Source organism: Aedes albopictus, chromosome 3 (genome assembly GCF_035046485.1).
Source record: "Aedes albopictus strain Foshan chromosome 3, AalbF5, whole genome shotgun sequence".
Lineage (NCBI taxonomy): Eukaryota > Metazoa > Arthropoda > Insecta > Diptera > Culicidae > Aedes > Aedes albopictus.
In genome coordinates, this window is record NC_085138.1 from 434681680 (window position 1) to 434705781 (window position 24102).

The window sequence follows — 24102 nt, forward strand, 5'->3', positions numbered from 1 at the left end:
CTTATATATGATTCGTCAATCTTTCCGGTTCTAGCGATTGCTAGACCCACTTTCAAGCTGCGGTGGCTGATTTGCTGCGTAGAACGGATGTAATTTTTACATCAATTTTACGACGCGACTGATGTGCATCGAAAATGATGTGATATTACAAGAATTTTTTTGCTGTGTGGGAGAAGTTAGCAGAATTCTCGCAAACATCACAAGAGAAACAAAGTCCATGTCAAAGGGAGAGGTTTTAGGGGTTAAGCCCCTACCATTATCGAAGGATCCACGGAAGGAGTCCCACGACAAACTCTGTTAGCAATATTGGAAAAACTTCTGGTAAAAATCCCGGGAGGTACATTTGCAAAAAAAAAAACCAAGAAACTCTCTTGCAGAAATGCTGGAAGGAACACCAGTAGAAATCTCAAGAACAACTCCCATAAAACCCCGAAGGAACGCCAGAAAATCGTGGAAAAGGTCTGGTGAAAATATTAGGGGAAACTCTGGGAGAAATAAAAAATAGAACTGCGGCAAACCTCGAGAAAAAAAATCATAGATATGTTCAAAGAAGAACCTGAAAACAACTGATTATTTTTTATGTATTTCCAAGGAAATCCCTCAATACATTCTGAAAGACATTTCTAATCTCTAAAAGCGTTCTTGAGATCGCAGGCCTCCCATATTGCTACAACAGAGTTAGCTACAGCAGGTGCAATCGTCAATCGACCACATTGTGTTTGATAAACGGCACGTCTTCTAACGTGGCGACTCTGACCACTATTTGGTGAAGATCGCATTACACCCAAAACATTCCGTCAACGGCAATGTACGGTATCGGTGACCGCCATGGTAGGTACAATCTTGAGCGACTGAAGCAACCGGATGCCGCCTGTGCGTATGCGCAGAATTTCGAGGTAGCGTTGCTAGACGAGGGCGAACTCGAAGTGGCCCGTCGAAAGGACTGCTGGGCTGGAGTACAATAAAAGCAGTCATCAACGACATGAACATCATGAAAAGGATTCAACAGAACGAATCGTTCAATGAAAAGTTTAGAGCGACTTTGAAGGAGAAGAACGCAGTGTGAGCGGTAATGCTGCAGCAAGGTATCCGGCAGAACGTGGATGTTACAACCTGAAACGGAAACAGCAGACCAGCCTCTTTCGGAGGAAAAAAAACCTCCAGGGAGAAGCGAAGCGTGAACAAAAGGAACTGTGCCGTTCTCAAGAATTACATAAGTTCTACCAGAAGCTCAACGTATCCCAACGAGTACCCAACTAACACACTTGTCACAGAAGAGTCACGGCGGCGCAGGTTTATGTTGCGCAGAAGTCACTGTGACTTGCTTCTACCAAATAAACACTTACTTGCTAGAAGTAAGTCACAGTGACTTCTGCGCAACATAAATCTGCGCCGCCGTGACTCTTCTGTGACAAGTGTGTTACTTGGGTATTAGGACGGGAGCCTCTTAACGAACACACTTGTGAAGCAACAGGATAAGGTGGGCACGGGAGATCAGGGCTACGGAGGAAACGGCTGACTGACAAATTTCATCGCATATGATGTTATATTTTGAACTTATTACGATGTATCAGGTAAAGTCATATAAGAATACAAATAAACTTTTATATGGTATGAGCACAACGTAGTAGATGATATTCTGATGTTTTATTGCGATGAACTTTACTTACTCGCAAAAGCGTGCGAGCGAGCTTGCAAAGTGTCAAACGAATTCGCATAATTGCGTACTGCGATGATTATACGACTTCGCTTGGTACTTTACTTGTTATGTCAGTTTACCTCGCATTGGGTACAAATAAACTCGTTGAAGTGTGCATACAAACTCGCCTAAGCTAGAAGCGTTTATGTTGGCATTACGCGATTTGATATGTGATAACAATTAAAGAGTTTCTGTTGCACTGTGTATGCAGTGCCAAAAAGCTACAAGAAAGTGAACAGCCATAATTATGGTTGCAAAGTCATCATTAATTGTTTTGTTGGCTTGATAATCATCAATGGGAGGTGCTAGCCAGAGAGGGGCAGTGAAAACTGTACGGGAATTCATTTTAGCCTGCCAAACACATTCCAAAAAACGCATTCCAACAAGCACTGAGGTGAGTTAGAATATTATGATAATTAATCAGCTTGTTTCATAAGCAGCGTTTGGTGTTGTGTGTGAAGTGTGGCTCGACAATTCAGAGGTCATTAGTTTGATATCGAGCTGACAGAATTGTTTTTTTTGAATATCATTAAATCGCATAAGATGCTAAATTGCGTCGCAATAGTGCACGCGGAGCATCACATAAGATATCGCTTCAAGTCATATAGCGTTATTATTGTTCCGCCAATGCACGTATAGCGCCTCCACTTTTGTACGCTTAAGGCACTTTTGCTGCATCTTATGCGATGTGACTTTAACGCATAAAAGTACGTATAACATGAACATAAACTTCATTATACGCGCAAATTGGTTGTCTGGAACGTCAGTGCAACAGAAGAACGAACTAATCCAACTCGCAAGCTTAAGATAGTTAAGGATGCCATTCATCAGCCTAAAACCAAGAATGTAGTAGTCATATACGACCAAAAAAGTTAAATACGTTACTGTATAATTGCCTCAACCAGAGATTACATCATTTGAAAGTTGTGTGTTTTGTAATAACAGTCGCAAATACCTACCAATTAAATTTTACATTGGCAAAATATTTGTTGCAAAACAACAATGATATCCAGACTCAAAGAAGTCCCAAATCTCCGAATCGGAAAAGAACCTAGACCAGACCGCCTTTACCACAGATTTGCTTCAAAGTCACGGACCTTACCACCAGGCCAACCAAGATCCCATTAGTTATTGACATCTTAATCAAAAGAGAAAAATCGGCAATTTATGAAGTGAATAAAATTTCCTTTATCACCTGTGTGTTATCTCCTGCGAAGCACGAGAAATCCCTACACTTGAGCACTCGCCCGACTCGGGGTCGGGCGTTGGATAATACTCCCGTCCCGTCTTTGTCACCCAAACACTACCTAGCTGGACCACGGACACGACCACTTCAGGAAATGGAAGCGTTTATCTCGCGACGAGTGGCTATTGATTGCTTCATCTCAACGCCATTCAAGCCATCGAACGCGCTCCATCAATCCACCAGCAGAAGGAACCGAAGGGGCTCGTCCGTATGCTACGTAGACTTTTTGAGTAAAGACAAACTCACGGAAGTGGCTTGAATTGATCGAACGTTGGTTCACGTTGTTTATGGACGCCCCATTGGTTGCGTGATGTCGAAATAGATATAGGTTAATATGGCATTAATAAAATTAGCATAGAAATATTATCTCTTAATGCGGCTTTTCGGCTTCGGCTTCGGCGTTGGACCGCGCGCGCTTTGCAAGTCTGCATTTGCGGCTCGGACACTACTCATTGGATGGAGATTGTCGGCAGCACTTTTTCATCTTCGGCTCCCATCGCATGTGGAAAGTCACCGCAGGAAAGGAGGTGTCACTGACCGGTCGGCCAGCGGCAGCGGCACGGTGTGACCGTGGCCACGCAATACCACAGTTCCAAAGCGTCGTAAAGCTGACACCTAGTTTTGTTCCCGCATCAGCGAGGATGGAATTGGTCGAACCATAAAATAGATAGTGATTATTGAGACAAATTGCCTTTTGATATGACACACGCACCGAGTGACCTGCGGCGGACGTGGACAACGCTGCTGGTTGGCTTGGCACTGATTGAGATGTTCCGAGTTGGATTTGATCGGAGTCGGGCGGCTCAAGAGCGTGTGACATGCGGAACTCATAATGACCTTTCGCTGTCGTAGTCGTCATCGATGGGACGAAGAAATGGGAGTTAAATATTTGTCGCTGGGCACGGATTACAGACGAATTTCACTTTTCTTATGTGTGTTTAGAGTTTTGGATGAAATTCGATTAATTAAAAGAAAATCGAGTTTAGTACTGTTCCTTTTAATTTCAACTAAGTATTTGCGTCCTATGACAGATACATATTTCGACCACAACTGTAAGGCCATCTTCTGTGACTAGTTCTTGACTCGACTTAAATATGATTATGTGCCTGTAAAAAAATATTCATTATTTTTGGGAATTTCCTTCCACTCTTCTGATATTCGAGATATTGGAAATCTCTTTTCTCACAAATAAATAAACGCTAATAAGATTATTTCTCTTGCCATTTTTTAAATATAATGACAAATTTAACATGACAGAAAATGTTTCTGAATTCCCTTCAGGAATCCCTTTACAAAATCTTTCAAAGTTTTCGTCAGATGTACATCCAGCTATTTTTCTGAAGTCAGAAAATCAGATATTACTTTATAAATTTCTCCAGAAATTTCTTTTAAATTTCCCCAAGAGATCTTTTTAGATTTGTTCTCGTGAACTCTTTCTGAATATCCTCCATAGATTCCCTCTGAAATTGCTTCATGGATGCCTCTGTAAAATCCTAAAAAACTACCTTTCAGAAAACCAGTGATGGAAATGTTCCCATCGTGAAGCAATTCACGAGTGAAAGCTCAACACAACGCTTACTCGCGTTTCCAAGAGTAAGCCGTGTGAGAGGGCTTCGTGAATATGAAGCAAAAGGAAGAGTTTTTTTTTCATTAAGGGCTATTGGAGATGCGAGAAGTGGATTTTAGTGTTTTTTACCCTTCTTACACCCATAAGAAGGGTATAAATACCGCTCGAAAAACCGACTTTCGATCCGAGGCCCGCAGGGCCGAGTCTCATATACCAATCAGCTCAGCACGATGAACTGAGCAAATGTCTGTGTGTGTGTATGTATGTGTGTGTATGTGTGTGTGCGTATGTTACAAAAAAAGTCACGCACGTTTCTCAGCCGTCTGATATCCGATTTGGATTCTCTTAGTTGCAGATGAAACCTTCAACATCCTAGTAGAACCCTATTGAATTTTATTACGATCGGACATTTGGTTACCGAGATACCTTTCGAAGAGTACTTTGAAGTAATATAGGTTAGATTTTTGAGAGATTTTTGACATGTAGCATATTGATGAATATCTCAGCCGTCTGTCAACCGATTTGAGTTCTCTTGGCAGCAAATGAAAGCTACAACATACTAGTAGAACGCTCTGAAATTTTATTTCGATTGGACATTTGGTTACTAAGATATCTTTCGAAGAGTACTTAGGAGTTATACAACTAAACTTTTTGAGATTTTTAACAAAGTGTATCATACTAAATATCTCAGCCGTGTGTCAATCGATTTGGGTTCTCTTGGCACCAAATGAAAGCTACAACATCCTAGTAGATGGCTCAGAAATTTTATTAGGATTGGACATTTGGTTACAGAGATATCTTTCGAAGTGTACATAGGATTTATTCAACTAAACTTTTTGAGATTTTTGACCAAGTGTATCATAATATATATCTCAACCGTCTGTCAACCGGTTTCGGTTTTCCTGGCACCAAATGAAAGCTATAACATCCTAGTAGAACCCTGTACAATTTTCTTAGGATTGGACATTTGGTTATCTAGATATCTTTCAAAGAGTACTTGGGAGTAATACAGGTTAACCTTTTGAGAGATTTTTGACCAAGTGTATCATAATAAATATCTCAGCCATCTGTCAACCGATTTGGGTTCTCTTAGCACCAAATGAAACCTTGTAAAAGGCCCTGAAATTTTATTTCGATTGGACATTTGGTAACTGAGATATCTTTCGAAGAGTATTTTAATAAATTCCCTTTTTGAGCTTTTGACCAGTCTATGAGAAATTATTGTTCAATCAATAATGCTGACCTCATATAAAGTGTATACTAGCAGGTTATAGTTTTCAATAAAATTTTAAATAACAAATTACAAATAAACAGGAATTCTATTAAAACTAACAAATATGTTAAATGAAAGCTGTGTATTGTGGGAAAAATGCAAGAACTGGACAGTCGAAATAACTAGCTAATTCCAAAACTGATTAGCATAGTAGATATATTATTTTTGTCCTTTTAACACCATAACCATGAATATCAATTACTTTGGAGTTAATTTATTCAACTGATTTAGATATATTAGACAAAGTGTATCTCGCTGATTTTCTTACCCATTTGTTAATCGATTCAAGATCTTTTGGCAGTTAACAAAAGATACAATATTCCAGAATATGTAAGCTATTTTTCAGAAAAAATCACACAAGATTCAAGAAGGTGTCTGACATTTCTGGTAGTTTAGTATATGGTCCATGATGCTATTTTGGAAACCAATCCACTTGATGCCAAATCCACAATATTTTTTAGAACTTTTGGTCCATCACACAAAATAAATATGTTAAATACAAATTATACAACAATAGTTTTAATAAGTGTAAGAAGGGTTCTGTTCACCATAGGTGGATTAAATCGGGTTTTTTTTTAACAAAATCAAATGATTACCCATCATAAACCCAATATCATCATGTCCTGAAAAGCAGTGCTTCCAGTTGAGAAAATGCATTTTTCAACAAACTGCAAAAAGCTCATAGCTGCTATGAGAATCACAAGCGAATGCATGTCGGTTTGATTTACTCACGAGTTAAGAAGTGCGAGTGCTCTCGGACCTCCTTAGTTCACGAGTAGGTTTTTATTGCGTTTGTGTATACTCAGCTGTAATCTTCACCAACTTTCATCCATTGGATATCACCTTCCACGGATTCCTTATTAAAAAATTCTCCCGGTTCTATCAAATAATATTTGCATATACTGCTGCTTCTTTCATGAATATCTTCGGTCATTTCTCCAGTTTTTTCTTCAAAAACTCCTCTAGAGATTCCTTCAGATATTCCACACCCCCCACTGAAATTCCACCACAAATTCTTGAATGTTCTTTTTTCTGAGATTCCAAGAATACTTCAGAAATTTCTCTGGGTATTCGCCCATGTATTTTCTCAGAAATTGATCCAGGATTCATTATGTTTATTTATAAGGACTAGCTGACCCGGCAAACCTTGTATTGCCCATTTTAATTATTGCTCTTGCACAGTTTTTCCAACGTTTTTGTTCATTTTCTTAACTTGTTCTACAATGAACATAGCCACCCACCATGAAGACACAATTTTTAGTTGTATGACTCCAAAGAGTATGTAAACTCATTTGTATAAACATCGGAAACCCGGCTCCAGAGGCACGTTATCCAAATGGAACATTTGTCTCAGATAAAGAATGCTGTTTTGTGGATTGGTTGCTAACCAACTTTTTATCAATGTAACTTAAACGGACAACTCGACCATAGAATTTACAGTTCAACTGCTATAAACTACACAACAGCGCCACTTGAAAGAAAAACCTTCGATAAAAAGAAGGAAACATTTAGGTATGTTGTGCATTTTAACAGTTTATGCGTAAAGAAAATTGAACAGTGTGACTTGAAAGTTATCTGTATGGGAACCTCCCGTTCCGGAAACCGCAGAGGTCTCACACCAAGCTAAGAATCTTCCCCGATCCAAAAATATCTACCTACAAAATTTTTACACCGATCGGATAAGTAGTTTCCGAATGCATAAGGGTCAGACAGACAGACAGTTAGTGCGAGTAATAAATTCCTAGAGAAATTCCCAGAGGTATTTCTGGAGTAATTCCACGAATTATTGGATGAATATCTGGATGAATTACTGGAGGAAGAATCTTTAGTGAAATCCCTGAAGGTATTCCTGGTAAATTACTGGGAAAACCTGGTGGAATTACTGGAGGCATCCCTTGAACCAATTCCTGGTGGAATCCCTGGGTTCTTGGAATAATGCGTGTATAAACTCCGGGTGGATGATTTCTTGAATAAATTGCTGTTGTAATTTCTGAACGAATTACTGCATTAAATTCTGCAAGAATTCCTTAGGAAATTTCTGCAGGAGTTCCTTGGGTAATTTCTAGGGCAAATCCTGGTGGAATTCATAAAGGTATTCCTAGAGGAGTCTCAAAATCAAATGCTGAAGAAATGCCTGGATGAATCTCTGAAGGAATCCCTATGAAAATCCCTTTGAAAATCCCTGGAGGAATTCCTGGAGGTATTCCTAAAGGAATTCCTAGAGCGATCCCTAGAGGATTCCCTAGAGAAACTCCTGAAGGAATGCCTGGAGACATGCCTGTGCGAATTCCTGGACGAATATCTAGAGAAATTCCTCGAGAAATCTTCAGATAAACTCCTGGAGGGATTTTTGGAAGATTTTCTTGAAGAATCGTTGGAAAACTTTTAGGTAGAATCCCTGGAGAAATCCTATAAAGAATTTCTGGAGATATTCCTCGAGGAATACCTAGTGGAATTTCTACAGGAATTTCATGAGGTATCTCTAGAGAAATACCTGGAGGAATTCCTCGAGGAATCCTTGAGAAATCTCCAGAAGAACTCCAGGACGAATCCCTACAGAAATTCCATTAGCAATTTCCAGAGGAATGTTTGGAGGAATTCCATGAAAAAATCTTAGAAGAACATCTGGATGAATTATTGGAGGAATTATCGAAGGAATTCCTGGAGGAATCTCTGGAAGAATCTTTAGAGGAATCACTGAAGGAATTTCTGGTAGATACCTGGACCAATTCCTGATGGAATTCCTTGGTGTGATTTCTGGAGGGATCCCTGGTGAAATCTCTGGGGGAATCCTTGGAGCAATACCTGGAGGAGAAATTACTGGAAAAACTCCTCTAGGAAACCCTGGAAGAATTCTCGGAAAAATAATCCTGAAGGTATTAATTAAGAAATTCTTGAAAGAATTTCAAAAAGGAATCCCTGAAGAATTTTCTGGATCAATTCCTGGATCAATTCTTGGGGTGATTCCTGGAGGTATTCTTGGTGGCAAGAAATGCCTGGATGAAATACAGAGTTCCTGAGGTAAATTCTGCAGGAATTCCTGAGTTAATATCTGCAGGAATTCCTGGGGTAATTCCTGGTGGAATTCTCAAAAGCATTCCTGAAGAAGTCCCAGAATTAAATCCAGAAGGAATGGCTGGAATCCCTGGAGAAATCCCCATGTAAATCCCTGGAGGAATGCCTGGAGGTATTTCTGAAAGAATTCCTGGAGGAATTCTTCAAAGAATTTGTTGAAGAATTCCAAGAGCAATCCCTAGAGGAACTCCTGAAGGAATGCCTGGAGGAGCTTCTGAAGGAATTCCGTTTCTACTGAGAGAATTTCTTGGGAAAACTCTAGAGAAATTCCTTGTGCTATCTTCTAAGGTACTCCTGAGAGGAATTCTTAGAGGAATTTCTGGACTGTTTTCTTGAAGAATCACTGGAGAACTTTCAGGAAGACTCCCTGGAGGAATTCTTTGTCAATTCCCTGAAAGAATTCCTGGATGATTCCCTGGTGTAATCTCTAGAGGACATGCTAGGGGAATACCTGGAGGAATTTCTAGCGGAGTTTATAGGGGAACTCCTGGACGAATCCCTGTAGAAATTTTTAGACGAATCCCTGAAGGAATTCACAGAGTAATCCTGGAATAATTCCCGAAGAAATTTCTGGAGGAATCCCAAGCAGAGTGATTGGAGTCATTTTTAAAATAATCCCGAAAGGTTTTGTACCAGAAGCCTTTACCACTCTTGTATTCCAGCGTCGTCTTCGCCGGACCGTCAAGTTCTACGTGGTGCCAGTTACTGGACACCACTCGACGCCACGACGCTACCACCTACGATAGCTGTCACGTCGCATTACCCCCATGTTGTAGAGTAGATAGAAATAATAATAAATAATAATAATAAATAGAAATAAATGGTACGTACTAAGTGAATGTAGCCACTTTTCAGGACCACCCACATCCGCAAACTTCCCCACACTTACAACGCCCTGGGACCCGGGAGCATAAGAGGCCTTCTTTGCCGACCCCGGAAGCGGCCACGGCTCAGACCAGCTGCTTGGGGCCTAGTGACGTCCCCTTCTGGAGCGGCAAGATTCGCCCGGGGTCAAAAGCGAGTTTTACGTTCCATTACGTTTGCCTTCAGAGAGACGTCGGTCTCAAAGGTGATAATCCCTTCGCGGTCGTCCTTGGCTGTGTCAAATCTGCAGGGTATTTTCAGGACGCTGGCACATCCAGTCCGTCTCCATTGCTTTGTCTTTGACCGACTTTGTCACTGACATCCGAAGCCAAAAAAAAATGGTTTTAATATCCCTTTTAAGCAGATTGATTAAGGCGGTTACAACATCAACAAATTAGTTTCTAAATAGAATCACTTTTGAAACATAGCTGTCCCGGCTAACGTCGTACTGCCTGCCTACTGTGTTTTTTGACATGCAGCTCCGTAGAGACGTCCCCCACAAAGTCATCTGTATGGGAGCCCCCCGTTCCAGAGACCGGAGAGGTCTCACACTAAGCTAAGAACTTTCCCTGGCCCTAACAGTACCCACATACAAAATTTCACACCGATCGGTTCAGTAGTTTCCGAATGCATAGCGGTCAGACAGACAGACAGACAGACAGACAGACAGACAGACAGACAGACGGAAATTCATTTTTATATATATAGATTTAAAAGCCTAGCTTCACGAATTCATTCAAAAATTTTACCTGAAATATTTTCACATGAATTATTATTTTATAAATTTCTTCAAAAAGTTTTTTGAATATTTGAGAGGTTTATCCAGATATTTATCAATATTTTTCCCAAGGATTTCTCCAGAAAACGTTTACGGATTTCTTCAGGAATTCCATCAGAAAAGCCTCCAGAAATTTCATCCATTTTCCAGGAATTATTTCATATGTTTCTCAAAACACTCTTCTAGGATTTCTATAAAGAGTTTCCATAGGATTTGCTCCAGGCATGATTCATGAATCCTGGAATTTCTTCAGAATGTAAGATGTTTTTTGAATCTTATTTGCCTCTCACTCAATTTTTACATTCATCTACTTAAAACTAGGTGCTCTGCGTATAATGGTTACTTCAAGGTTATCAAATTGGTGACACTTTTTACCCGCTTATTCACCTCACTGGTTTATAGTTTTCCGGTGGTTTGACCGTTGGACAAGTACTGCCATGGTATGAATTATGTTTTCACCATTTTTTTAATGATCATGGAAGGGCATTCTTGTGGGAATTTCTTTTATGAGTTCAGTGAGGATTCCTCTGAGAATTCTTTTAGAATGTAATCCTTGACATGCTCTTCCTTAAAATGAACTCCAAGATGGCCTCTAGGGCCACAGCCACTGAAAGTTGTCAAGAATTGCTTTCATAAGTCTGCAAATCACCAAGTATTTATTAAAAGATTCCTTCAAGGATTATTTCGAGTATTGTTACAGCAAAGTTTGTGCTATTTTTGAAAAATAATTCTCAGGAATCACAGTAGATATTTCTAACGGAACAGTTAAAGTAAATTCTAAAATAAGTCATTGTAGAAATTTTTGTTGGAATATCTGAAGAGATTAAAAAAAAAAATCTTGGAAAAACTTCTGCAGGATTAAAAAAAAGTTACGATACATTTCTGAAAAAAAAATCCTTGGAGAAACTTTTGAAGAAGTTTGAAAAAAATCTGAAAAAGTGTCTGGAGATTTAAAGGAAACCGAACAGGAATTTCCGAAAAAAAATCCCTGAAGGAATCTCTGAAGTAATCTCCAGGAGCATATATCTCAAAAGGAAATACTCTAGAATAAATTTCCTGAGAAATATCTGGAAAAATTCTAGGTAAATTCTTAAAGGAATCCCAGGAGGAATTTATGCGGAACTTCCTGGTGAAACTTCACGAGGAATCGTTGGTGGAGTTCTTGGACAAGTTTATTGAGAAGCTGTTAAGAAAATTTCTGAAGAAATTCAGGAATTTCTTTAAAAAAATCAATGGAGTTATTTCAAGAGGAATCCAATGGAATTCCTAAATAATTTCTAGGAATATTCTCGAGCAATCTTTGGAGAAAATTCTACATGAAATTATGAGTTTTATGAAAAAATCCCTGGAAGAGCTCCAAAAAGAATTGTCAGTAGGCATTGTCGAAGGCATTCCTGGCAAAATTTATTGAAAATTCCCTTGAAGATTTCAGTTGAGATCGTTTGTGGAGTGTCTCAAGAAATACCCCAAGATTTTCCTACTGGGACCCATGAATTTCTGAAGAGGTAAATGGATGGAATCAGAAAGAAATTCTGAATAAATTTATGCAGGAATTTAGCAATCTATGATATATATTTTTTTTTTTTCAAAATATTGTGTTCAGAAATTTCAGGGGGGTGACAGAAATAAATTGCCAATTGTTGCTCACCTTACCAGAAAAGCATGGAGTGTTCAACAATTGGCGTGTCATGAATGTTGTGTTTGTTCTTACGGTAGCACAAAATATACTAGTTTATAGGATATGATGATATGAAGAAACCCCGGAATGAATTTCTGAAAGAATTCCTGGGTTTCTGAAGAAAGCTCTGAAAGAAATCCCAATATTACAGAGTTTTTTTTTATGAATGAGGGTACAAAAATTGGAAATATGAAAAAAGGCAAAAGAGAACTTCTCTTGGATTTATGAGTGCGCAAAAAATTTCGAAAAAAAAAAATCACGTTAGTGATCATTATAATTATGTAACTAAGAGGATGTTCCGCCTTTTTTCACATACGTTGGATCACTTTGCGGTCTTCATCAAAGTTGTTTGAGATGTATTCTCCTATAATAACACCAAAGGGTTTAACGCTATCAGCGCCACCTAGCGGCCAAAATCGAAAACCTAAGATTTCTGCATACATTTGGCTAAACTTCAAGCTTGTTGACCGCCCCCTAGGGCTTAATCGATTTTGATCAAATTTTGTAAGGTTTTTTTTCTGGGAGTCCAAACCAACTGATTCAAGAGATAGGACTTGGCATTTTTTGAAGTTTTTGTTTTTCAAATAAGTGTGGGCCACTCTAATACTCATGTCGGTAGTTTAAAAACACACGAAGGCTACAATATTTTCAAATGATTCATAGAATAAGATTGCCGACAGATAACCAGATTATTGGAGGTTATCAGTGAATGGCAGCACACATTTGATGTGTTCATTGGACCCCAGGCACCTTTCAGAGCTCGTCTTTGATGGAACACACTCAGCGAGGTGACGAAACTGAGGCCATGAAGGTATCCCTTTTAGGGTTAATATTTGTATAATTAAACTTGCAACAAAATACTTATTTCAATCAAAACACATACATTGGGCCGAAGCAAATATTATTTTTCTTTTATGCCCGAGACCTTTCATAGGGTAGAAGGAGCGGATAAAATAAACAAGGTACGAAATAATGAAAACGAAAAAAAACATATTTCAACTCATTTTAAAAGAAGAATCCACTATATAAAACAAATTAAAGAAATTTATCTATTGAAAATGGAGTTGGAGTCAACAGTTGGCAAGGTTTTTTTTTACCCCTTCAATAATTTAAGATTTTTGAATGGAGGGTGACATAAAACAAATTATTGGACTAAATTAAATAAGTATCTGATTCAGAGTTGTTATGTTCAGGGGTTGCTTATGTAGTTGACAACTTTTAAAATTTTCAAATTTTTCAAAGGCATTTTTTTTTGCTCTAATTGATTAATGATAAATTCAGAATACTTGCATATCAATTTCAATTATTTAACACTGCAATATACCCTACGAAACGTAAACTACAAAATTCTACACGTTAAACTTCCAGACTGCGGCGTTGAACAGTGGCAGAAGATCGTTAAACTGTGTAATTGCTTCCTAGAGATTGCACCGTATTTGGCATAACTCGTGATAAGACAGTGCAGTACTGAGAAGCAAGCTTGTGATTCACACAGTCAGTTCGAATCACCGTTCAATCGAAAGAGAACGCATTTCAATTTGAACAGAGCTTGATGCACCATTACTTCAATGATGGTTTCATTCGCGGCTTATCTTGTTTCTGTATTGTAAGTTAATTGTTACGTATAAGCGTTGATCAATGTGAACTGTCTTTTTTCATTTTAGGCTACTTGTTTTCAAATCCACTACGCATGGAGCACGCTACATTTGTGAGAACTATCCCGAGGAAGATTTGTACTGTTTCGTGTCAAGTGTTACAGCCGAGCCACATCCTTGCAGAGTTGACTTCCCCGAACAAACTTCGATCCAACTGCAGTTTGCCAACCTGGAAGAACTCTCGGCTCGAATGCTATACCGTATGCGGAATGTGGAACGATTGGATATTTTCAATAGTTACATTAAGAAATCATTCCTGAAACCAGAACTGAAATATTTCAGAGTCTCCCGATGTCAGCTGAATGAACTTAACATCGATACTGCAGAAGAATATCAGTTGACTGAACTTCATCTTCCTGAGAACGAACTGGCCAGTGTTCCAGACGGTTTGAACCACTTAACCAATTTGACTATGATCGACCTGTCGAATAATCATCTTTCGTTTTTGGATATGAACCAGTTCAATGGTTTGGATAAATTGTCCATTCTAGGATTGAGTTATAACAGCATCAAGGTTGTTTTCTCCACCGGACATGTTCAACTGCCCTCACTACTGTTCCTCAATCTGGCACACAACAGCATCAACACAATCGACGTTTCACGGTGGAATTTTTCCAGCTTGGGTGAGCTGGATGTATCCAGTAATAGTTTGGAACGCATCGACAATGTTCTGGATCAACTGCCTTCGCTGGGGAACATAAATCTGGACGGTAACCGGTGGAACTGCGCCTGGAAGGATGAATTCCGCGCACAAGCTGAGGAAAAACAACTTGAACTGATTGGCTTCGATATGTGTCAGCAAACGGCGAACATTCAGGGATTGACTCAAAAAGCTAGACAGGAACAATCCATCAAAGACGCTCTGTCGGAAAGCATTTCAAATATCGCTAAGAATCTCACCGAAGATGCGATGGACTTTGGTGACATCGTCGATGATGTTTTCTGTAGAATTATTCAAGGCGAATAAAGTAAGAATTGGATTTCGTCTGTTAGCAATCATAATTTCAATTTGCGTTATTTCACCTTCGAAACGACTAACAAACGCTAAGTCAATTACAGACGACCAACGAAAAAAGTCCTCCGTCCTCTCATCCCGCTAAAAAAATATGCAAACCGAATTTCCACAATTTCAGCAACAATTATCCAGCCGACCTGTTGTAACTTTCCAACTTCCTCAGCGTGGTAAAGTTGTTACAAATAAAAAAGGCTGCAAAGGTTTTCCAGCGTGAAGTTTAAAATCCAATTAGTGATGTATTCCTCCTCGGAAAAGTTGAATTCTTTGATGGAAATTTCTACCGCTACGCCGCCGCCGCTGCAGCGATCCGCCTACATTCGAAAACAAGAAGAATATACGCAACGCACTAAGGATGGCGGCGTGGCGTGGCGTACCTTCCAATTATCTTGACATTCAATGTTCGGGAAATTGCCAACCTCCGGGAGCGACTAGCAGCAGCATCATCATCATCGGCATGGGATCACGCATTTTTTGTGGGAGTTAAGATATGTGGGATGGATGTTGGGCAAATTTGTGGGGGAGGCTGTGCTGGAAGCGGTTTTTCCAAGAATATCCATAAAATTTCATACGATTCAATGCCGACGCTGCTGATGGAGCAGCTTCAAACACATTTTGGGAGTCTTCTGTGATTGGCAATATTTAACTTATTCACGCATATTCTTTTAACTTTTCTTTTTGGTGTGACGTTTCAAATTCGATAGCCTCTTATTTTTTTCCATGAGCAAAGTGTTTTTTGAAATATGAAACAGTGTTGCCAGCTTGAGAATAGTACATTAAAAAAATATGTGTGGCTTCGTGGTCGTGCGGCTAGTGTCACCAAGCATTTAGTCGCATCGTGCTAGGAGCGCGGGTTCGATTCCCGCCGTAGCTGACAGGAAAAGTTTTCGGCTGTGCCACTGGGCGTTGCATGCTAGTCCATTGTCTAGTGTCGTGCTTCCTTCAAAGAGCAAATAGCTCACTGGAAGTACTAAACGTGTCCGTGTCTTTATAAAACGCTTCACTGCCCACGACACCCACTTCAGCTTTTCCGAAGTTTCTTATGTGCTTCCTAAATCCTAAAACCTAAATCACAGAGATACAGACGTAACAAATTTCATTGAAAAACATTGTCACGAAAACGTAATCGCCCAATGATAAACGTACAGTATTTGGGCAAGCCGCCACTAGATGGCGGTAGTGAGCAAACGTCAAACAGGAGCAAAAACGATACCAGCGCCGCGAGTGATCGATCGACCTACTCCTGAATATTTGAATCAACCGTTAAAAAGGCGATCGATAGGAAGCAATTAGAGTGTGAAGTCTAAATGGTCAATTATTTTTTAACATACGTTGGAAGTGCTGCCAGCTGGTAAACAATTTAAAATCTAGTCAAGCATTTTTTCGAAGATCAAAATCAGTCATGGAATCAGTCATGGATATTCGGATTTTTTTAACATTGGATAAAACAAGCGTTTCACTAGAATTTCTCCAGCTCTATTTAAAACAACCCAATCTCCAAATTCGTACCAGTTAATAAGCCAACTGGCAACATTTGATAATTTTAATGTAATTTATGGTAAAATTGGAGCAAGTTACTTGAAATTAAAACCTTAAAAATTTATTATTATTGCCGAAATTATCGCGGAGGCTACTTTCTTGCTGGAATTCCTATTATAAGTTTAGCAAGAATTCTCCTCCAAACTTCTAGAAAATTGCCTTCAGGAACACCGCCAGAAGTTCCTTTGAGGATTCTTTCAGGATTTATTAAAAAAAAATCTGTAATGTTTACAGAAAGAATACTATCGCCGAATTTCTCTTCGTATCTTAGTATCCCTTTCACTAGGAGAAGGAAGATCAACCTAAAAGCTTTTCGGCTTGGAGGGATACAAATTCATCCTAGTGATCGAGTCAAATACTTAGGTTTGATACTGGATGCTAAACTGAACTGGAATGCTCAAATTGAGTCCGTGATCAGTGAGGCAACAAGTGCGTTCTGGTTATGCTCCAAAACTATTGAAAGGAAATGGGGCTTGAAACCAAAAATGATAATGTGGATTTATACTGCCATAACCCACTCAAAAGTGACGTATGCTTCGTTTGTCTGGTGGCCAAAAACAAAAGAGGTTACCACAAAATCAAAGCTTGCGAAAATTCAACGTCTTGCGTCCATTGCTGTTACAGGAGCGATGCGAAGCACTTCATCAAAAGCTTTAGATGCGATTCTCAATCTGCTACCTTTGCACGAGTACGTGCAATTAGAGGCAGAAAAGGAATTGCTGAGACTTGAACGAGTTGAAAAATTTATGCCAGGTGATCTTGTAGGTCACCTGAGCATTTCACAATACTTCCAAAATGGTCCAGTAATGAAAATGATTAAAGACTGGATGAAACCTGTGGAGAATAATGATGTTCCTTACAAGTTGCACGAAACAACTCGTGCAGATTGGGAAGTCGGAGGTCCCACTGTTCGTCAAGGATCAATCAAATTCTATACAGATGGCTTAAAAGTTGGAATACAAACGGGAACAGGAATCTACGGCCCTGGAATACAAATTTCAGTGGCGATGGGACACTATCCTACGGTGTTTCAAGCAGAGATTCTTGCTATTTTGAATATCTGCCTTGAGAGAAAATACAGATATGCAAATATTTGTATTTTTTCAGATAGTCCAGCTGCACTAAAAGCATTGTGCGCTTACAAATATACTTAAAAGCTTGTCTGCGAATGCATTCTTTCACTGCGCAGGCTGTGCCAAGGGAATTCAGTAAACTTATACTGGGTTGCAGGTCTCTGTGGCATTGAAGGGATAATGAAATGGCAGACGAGCTTGCTAAAAGTTTTTCCAATTTACAGTTTGCTGGCCCAGAACCATTCTGTGGTATATCAAACTGTACAATTAAAATGGATCTGAAACGCTGGGCTGAGCAGAGGGTGATATTCAATTGGATGGATGTCGAAAATTGCAATCAGTCAAAACGATTTATAACACCAAATGCTTATAAAACCAAAAAGCTCTTAGAGCTCTATGTACATACACTGGCCTATTAACTGGACACTGCCCGAGCAGGTATCACTTGAAAAATATTGGCCATATTCAGAGTGATATCTGTCGTTTCTGTAATACGGAACGTGAAACCTCGGACCACCCGTGGTTTCTAGCAAAAAAAAGTGGAATATACACGGAAATTCCAATCCTTTGATACAATTTTCCGGGAATTTTCTGAAAGTATTCTTGCCGAAATGTGTGGAAGAATTTATTCAACAAAAATTTTTTGAAGCATCTGCAAAGGTTCCTAGAAAAAAAAACTCTTGAAATATTTGTGAAATAATTTCTGTACCTAGGATATTTTAAATATTTTCTTTTTTTCAACAGTCCGTGGAGGAGTTATTTGAGTTATCCTTAGAGGAAACGCCATATGAATTTACAGTACTTGAAGAATACTACTTGAAAATCTGGAGTAAATCCTGAAGGAAACAATGCATCGATGACACCACTGCATTTCACAGAAAGTTACAGCTTACAGCTATAAGTAGGTCATTTTTTGAAAAATGAGAATTTTACCTGTTGCCTAGCGCGTTGCCGTCATCAGCATTATCGAATTCAGTACGAAAAATAATCTATTCTCATTAATGTGAAGCCAACTAGAGAATTTTCTTCTCTGGTCTTCTACAATTCGAAGCTTATTTGTGTTGACCTTTTCCTCTACCTTTCCTGTGGTAAGGTCTTGATACCGCATGAAAGTTTCATGATTCAACTAAACGAAAATTGATCGCATAATCATGGAAAAATAATCCCACCAGCTCTCTGAGGGACCAATTTTCCGTCGAGAAGCAACTACATATGGAGTTCCATGGGCCTTTCGCAACATCTCTTCGCATCAGTACAAGCTTGTGACAACAACGTTGCTGGTTGTGGAACGCAACCATGGAAGCGAATACAGCAGCAATAACATTTTATTGATTGCAAAGCGAAGGGCAAAGACGACGGAACGTCGACGTTGTCATCGTTTTCCTGCTGTGGTGCCAGCGGAGGTGATTTTTCTTCAAGGATACACTCCCACGTGCTGCTGTAAGGAAAGGATTACGGCTGTTGAAAGTAGGTGAGTGAGCAAAGTACAAACAAGTCCCATGGCGAATGGCACAGATGTGCAAACACACGGCCGTAATGTGTTGAATTCAGATGTTTATGACTTTCTCTGTGGAATTGGAAAACCAGGAAAAAGGTGATAGGTCAATCCAGATTGGAGCAAAATAAAAAATCAAAATTTTGTCCACTTCCCTAAAACTCACAGTGCGGTTTACTATTTCAGTTATCGGTTACTTGCTCTAGATAAGAAGGAACCTTGTAAAAGAGTACAGTTTCACCATTTTTCCACGTTTCACAATTTTAAGTCTCGTCTCCTGCGGAAGAAGCAGGACACGGAGTGACTCACGAGGAAAGAATGTCATCGCTTGAAGATGAAAAGTGAAAATGCCTTGAAGATCCTTTCGATCCAACGACGACGGTGCTTTGCTATCTTGTATCCCATTTTTTATTTTTCCTGCATCACCATCATGGTAGTCATCATCCGGGTTCCATTGCGCCGACAGCCGACCGACAGGCAGGCACATTTTTCTTGGGATTTTGTCGACATCATCCTTGGCACACGGACGGCTCGACTCGGCTGACTTGACTTTCGCGAAATTAAATTGCAGTGCATCCTGAAGGTTCGAATCATTCATGGCTAGCAATGTTGTATGAATAAAACTCCGGAGAAAACAGGAAGGGCATCATTAAAGCTTCCGGTTGGGAAAAAACTCTCGGTGGTACTCTCGAGGATAAGGGAAATTTTTCTTTCCAGGCCGTAAAGGCTTACTGGAGCGATAGTGAATTAGAATAATGGGATTTGGCACGGATGGGGCAGGTCGTTTGGCTCCATTCCACTCGTGGTCGCACTTGGAAAGCACTGGAAAAGTGAGTAATTGAAGCATCATCAAATAAACCTTTCCGCAGAAAGTGAGTCATTGAGGATAATTTGAATGTTTTTCTTTTCGGCTTTCAATAATGATGGAAAACTACAGTCTGTGAGGAGACTAATCAAAACAGTGCTTTTAATTTTGAATTCAATTCGTGAACCTAAATTTTCTCACTCATGCACCAAAATAGTTAAAATGGATTTTTGATTTATATTTTTCAGAAGATACTTATGAGGTTATAGGTATAAGAACAATATTATCACTCATTAAAATTTTATTTGCGCATATTCTCAAAATTCTTCCTTAAGCTCGTCCAGGAATTTTCCTTGGGTTTTCTTCTGAAGTTTCTCAAGAAATTTCGCAAAAGATTTATCTTGAAAGTTGTCTACGGTTTTATTCAAAAATTCCTACAGAAATTTTTCCTGTAATTCTTTCAGAGATAGTCTTGGAAATTGCTTCAAGGATTGCTACAGAAATTTGCGCTATAATGTATTTCTTTAAACATTTCTGAAGGCATTACCTTAGGAGTTTTATTAAGGATTTCTCCAGGAATTCTGGAAATTTTTCAAGAAGTTCTTCTGAGATTTCTCCAGGAGTTTCTGATGTTTTTTTTAATATGCATTTTTCAGAGAGTTTTTTTTCACAGAGATTATAGGTGTCTTTCTTCAGGCATATGTTTAGAAAATTCTGAGCATGAGCATGAGTATGAGCATGAGCAGGCATTTGTTCAGAAAATGCTCTAGAAAAAGTGAAATCTTTTTTTTTTTGGAACTCCTAGACGTTTCTCCAGTATGTCAACCAGATTTTTTTCTAGGATTGCCTACAATTCATCTTTTTTCAGCGGTTCCTTAAGAAAATGAATTTCTTCAGTGGTTTTCCAAAGAATTACTCCTGGTTTTTTTCAATTTCTGGCCGATTTTCTTTGGAAATTTCTTTTTTTCTATTTTGTGTACTCATTGTTTCAGAAACTGCATGAGAAGTTTTCCTAATAATTCATAGGTTCAAGAAACTTCAGAAGGAATCTCTGCAAAAGTTATGAAGAATTTTTAGAAGAACTTCTGCAAAACATTCTGGAGATGGTTTTGCTGAAACCCCTTGCCGGAATTTCTCCATGAAACTTTGAAAATCTGAAGAAGGGTTCTGCAAATATTTTTGAAGGGAACCCGGGAGTAATTTCTAAACAAAATCTTCAGTATCAGTATACTGGAGAATCTGTAGAATCGCTGTAGAAGTCTCAGGAAGTACCGTTGAATGAATCACTACAAAATAATCTGATGAAACCCCGAAAAATTATCGGAGGAGTGTCCCAGGAGGAATTTCGGAAAGACTTCCTGGAGAAATACAAAGAGAAACTTCTCGGAAAACCTTTGAAGAAATGATTAGAAAATATTATTGAGGATTTTTTTAGGAAAATCCTTCAATAAAGTTCTTAGATGATTCTTTGAAAGAATTCCTGAAGCAATCTGTTGATGTATTTCTGAAAGAATTCTTTCAGAAATACCTGGAGAAACGCTGTGCAAGCTTCTGTGAAGATTCCTGGAAAGAAATTTTTGATATTTCCGAACAAAATCCTGTATGAATTCCCAGGCAATGTTTCTGAAATCCTTTAAAAATTCATGAAGAAATTCTTAGATTTATCTATAGAGGAATCCTCGCCTTAACTTTCTGATACCCATTTTTTTGATTCTTTTTAGTTCGTGATCATTTGAACTTTGATTTTTTGATTTTTAATTTTGAGCATCTCTACCCTTATTTATTTTTGCATGGAAGTCTATTTGGAGTAACAATATTTCGAGACGAAAATATTTAAAGATTTCATGATTATTGTTGTATTGTATTTTTTTCGTGTAATTTTAGGCAGACACATTTAAGGCGTGACGTTAATGAACTATGCAAGAAATTTTAAAATTTGAAGGTGAAATTAAAGTTACTCAGAAAAATTCTGAACAAATCTGATGAGTTTAACGATTTTGCCTAATTGTTTGAGTATTTTTTTCATCACATTCATTTATTATTTATCATCGTCCCCCTTGACGAGTCAACGACCAGTGTGACAAAAGAAGAAATTGGGATTTGTTTCGGCCTTAATGAAAAATGCTTTAAAGTGTATTGATCTCCCCTAACTACTTTACTTTGATAAAATGATTGGGAATAAATTTTAAATATGTTAATTGTTGTGATTAAATACAAAAGATACTATGACATCTGAAATCCATTTTTCATTGATTGATGTAAATGAATGTAAATACGCTTCAAAAGACACTAGCCTTTTAGAGACATACAGAACAGTCCTTAATATCAGCAAAAAAAATGAAAGTTTTGATTTTCCATGAAAGAAAAAATACAAAAATGCTCATGCTGGGTGCTGGAATCGCAGAAAGTAACGATGCAAGAATCTCTTGAGAAATTCTTGCAGGATTTTATGGATGAATACCTGAAGGAAGTAGTTCAGTCTGAACAAATCTTTGGTGGACTCTCTAATGAAATAGCCGTACGATTTTCTGAAGGTATCTTTGGAAGATGTTCAGAAGAAACCACTAGAAGAATCTGTTAAATAATCTTTGAAGGCATTGCTGAAGGAATTCCTGTGGCAAAATTTGATGTTTTTCCTTAGGATTTTTTATCAGATTGTTTTTTCCTAATAAAAGTTGAAAGAGTACTGCGTAACAGTATATAAGAAAAAACACATGACGATCTTCCTGGAAGAAATGCGAGAGAACTTTTTGACGGAATTTCTTATGGAAGCCCTTGATAAATTTCCTAAAAAGAACACGTGACTATCACACCGAGGACCTGGAATCAAATCCCAATCCCGACAAACTCACAAAATGTGAGTTCTTCCTTCGGAAGGGAAGTAAAGCGTGGATGCCGAGATGAACTAGCCTAGGGCTAAAAATCTCGTTAATACAGATAAAAAAAATCCTAAAAAATCATCGGAGAACTTCTAAAGAAACCGTAGGTGGAGTTTCTTAAAAAAAAAACCAGATTAATCCACCTAGTGGTGATAGTGCCTTTCTCGTCGAACATGTACTCATGATCTTTCCTTGGTTGGGATACGACTGGGATGATTTTGCTTCAGAATGTTGGCTTCAGCCTTTTGGGGGAATCGAAAACACTAGTTTATGATTTTTTCCGACGTTTCGATCTGTATGGCGCCTTTTCAAGGGTTCAATCGGTCAACTTTTCCTAGTCAAGATGGCCTTTTATTTATTGAGTCCGTTCGGTTTGAAACCGTCGTGATGTGAACAATCTCCTACCTATCGGGCGGTTTAGAATTCGCTCCTGTTTTTGGAATCTTCTACTATTGTTTGTTAAGCTAGTTTCTGTGCTAGGGCCATCATTCCGAGGCATGATCTTTCCATCGACGTAATGCGAACTGTTCCTGAATCCTGAGAATACCTTATTTAGAAATGCAATAATTTTAATAAAATTGGGAAATTTATTAATTGAACATATTCCGACGTTACGATAAACGTATAGACTGGGCTGAAAAATATCAGAATTTTCAGTTGACTGCTTGAGCACCTTCACTATCACTGAAGACCGATCAACATCAAGATGATAATTACAAGCTAGGATATAACGTCTTTCACAATCACAGATGACTTTACGGCAGGCCTGCCCAACCTTTCGTGGCCGCGGGTCACAAGTGATACTCCATACCAGTCGACGGGCCAGAAATTAAATTTCGACATCAAATTTCGAAAGCACGAATGCAACAGTGAACTTTTGATGAGATTGCTTTAGCACAGACAAACAGACATATCATTCGTAACATATTGCTTCATCGTTACGAAAAAAATAATCACCAAATGCTAATCAGGTTGCGTTTCACTGCGGCTTGATGTTGGTAGTGAGTAGACGTCAAACAAGCAACAACGACTAATACATATTTGTTTCAACCGTTGAAAACAAGGACGATGGAGAGTGAGTAGAGTAAGACGTCTGTATGTATGTGGCCTTAGTTCAGTCAAGATTTTGTTTTTTACACATATTTATCGCTTGCATTGACGTTGTTCATTTTTGAAGTTCCTGCGAAGCACTCTAGGAAGCACCCAATGCTGGTTTTGCATCACTATCGGTAGCCTCTATTGTGGTCTGCGCCTATTTTCTTGCTAATCGTTCCTCATGGTTTAAAAAAAGACCGCGGTTCGATGTGTCGCATGCATAGGTTTGGTTCTTTTTGGCATTTGGCCACTTCCGGCTGGAAACCCTAGATCGGTCCTGGAACACTATCGGTAGCCTTTATATAGATCTTCGTTGTGGTCTGAGCCTATTTTCTGACTAATCGTTCATCACGTTATTTAAAAAGCCGC

General features: G+C 38.8%; 1 protein-coding gene across 1 annotated transcript; it reads left to right on the forward strand.

The window, feature by feature from the left end:
* The first annotated feature begins 806 nt into the window (after window positions 1–806).
* On the forward strand, window positions 807–14837 carry LOC109426052 (phospholipase A2 inhibitor beta). The gene is made up of 2 exons (XM_062858333.1): window positions 807–956; window positions 13825–14837. Exons 1-2 carry the CDS (start codon window positions 807–809, stop codon window positions 14800–14802), a joined length of 1128 nt encoding a protein of 375 aa, XP_062714317.1. The 3' UTR covers window positions 14803–14837.
* The last annotated feature ends 9265 nt before the right edge of the window (window positions 14838–24102 follow it).

Coding starts and splice junctions, on each gene's coding strand:
- LOC109426052 (XM_062858333.1), top strand. CDS start 807: ATGTACGGTATCGGTGACCGCCATGGTAGGTACAATCTTGAGCGACTG. Junction 957..13,824: donor GAAAGGACTGCTGGGCTGGA/GTACAATAAAAG, acceptor TGATCAATGTGA/ACTGTCTTTTTTCATTTTAG.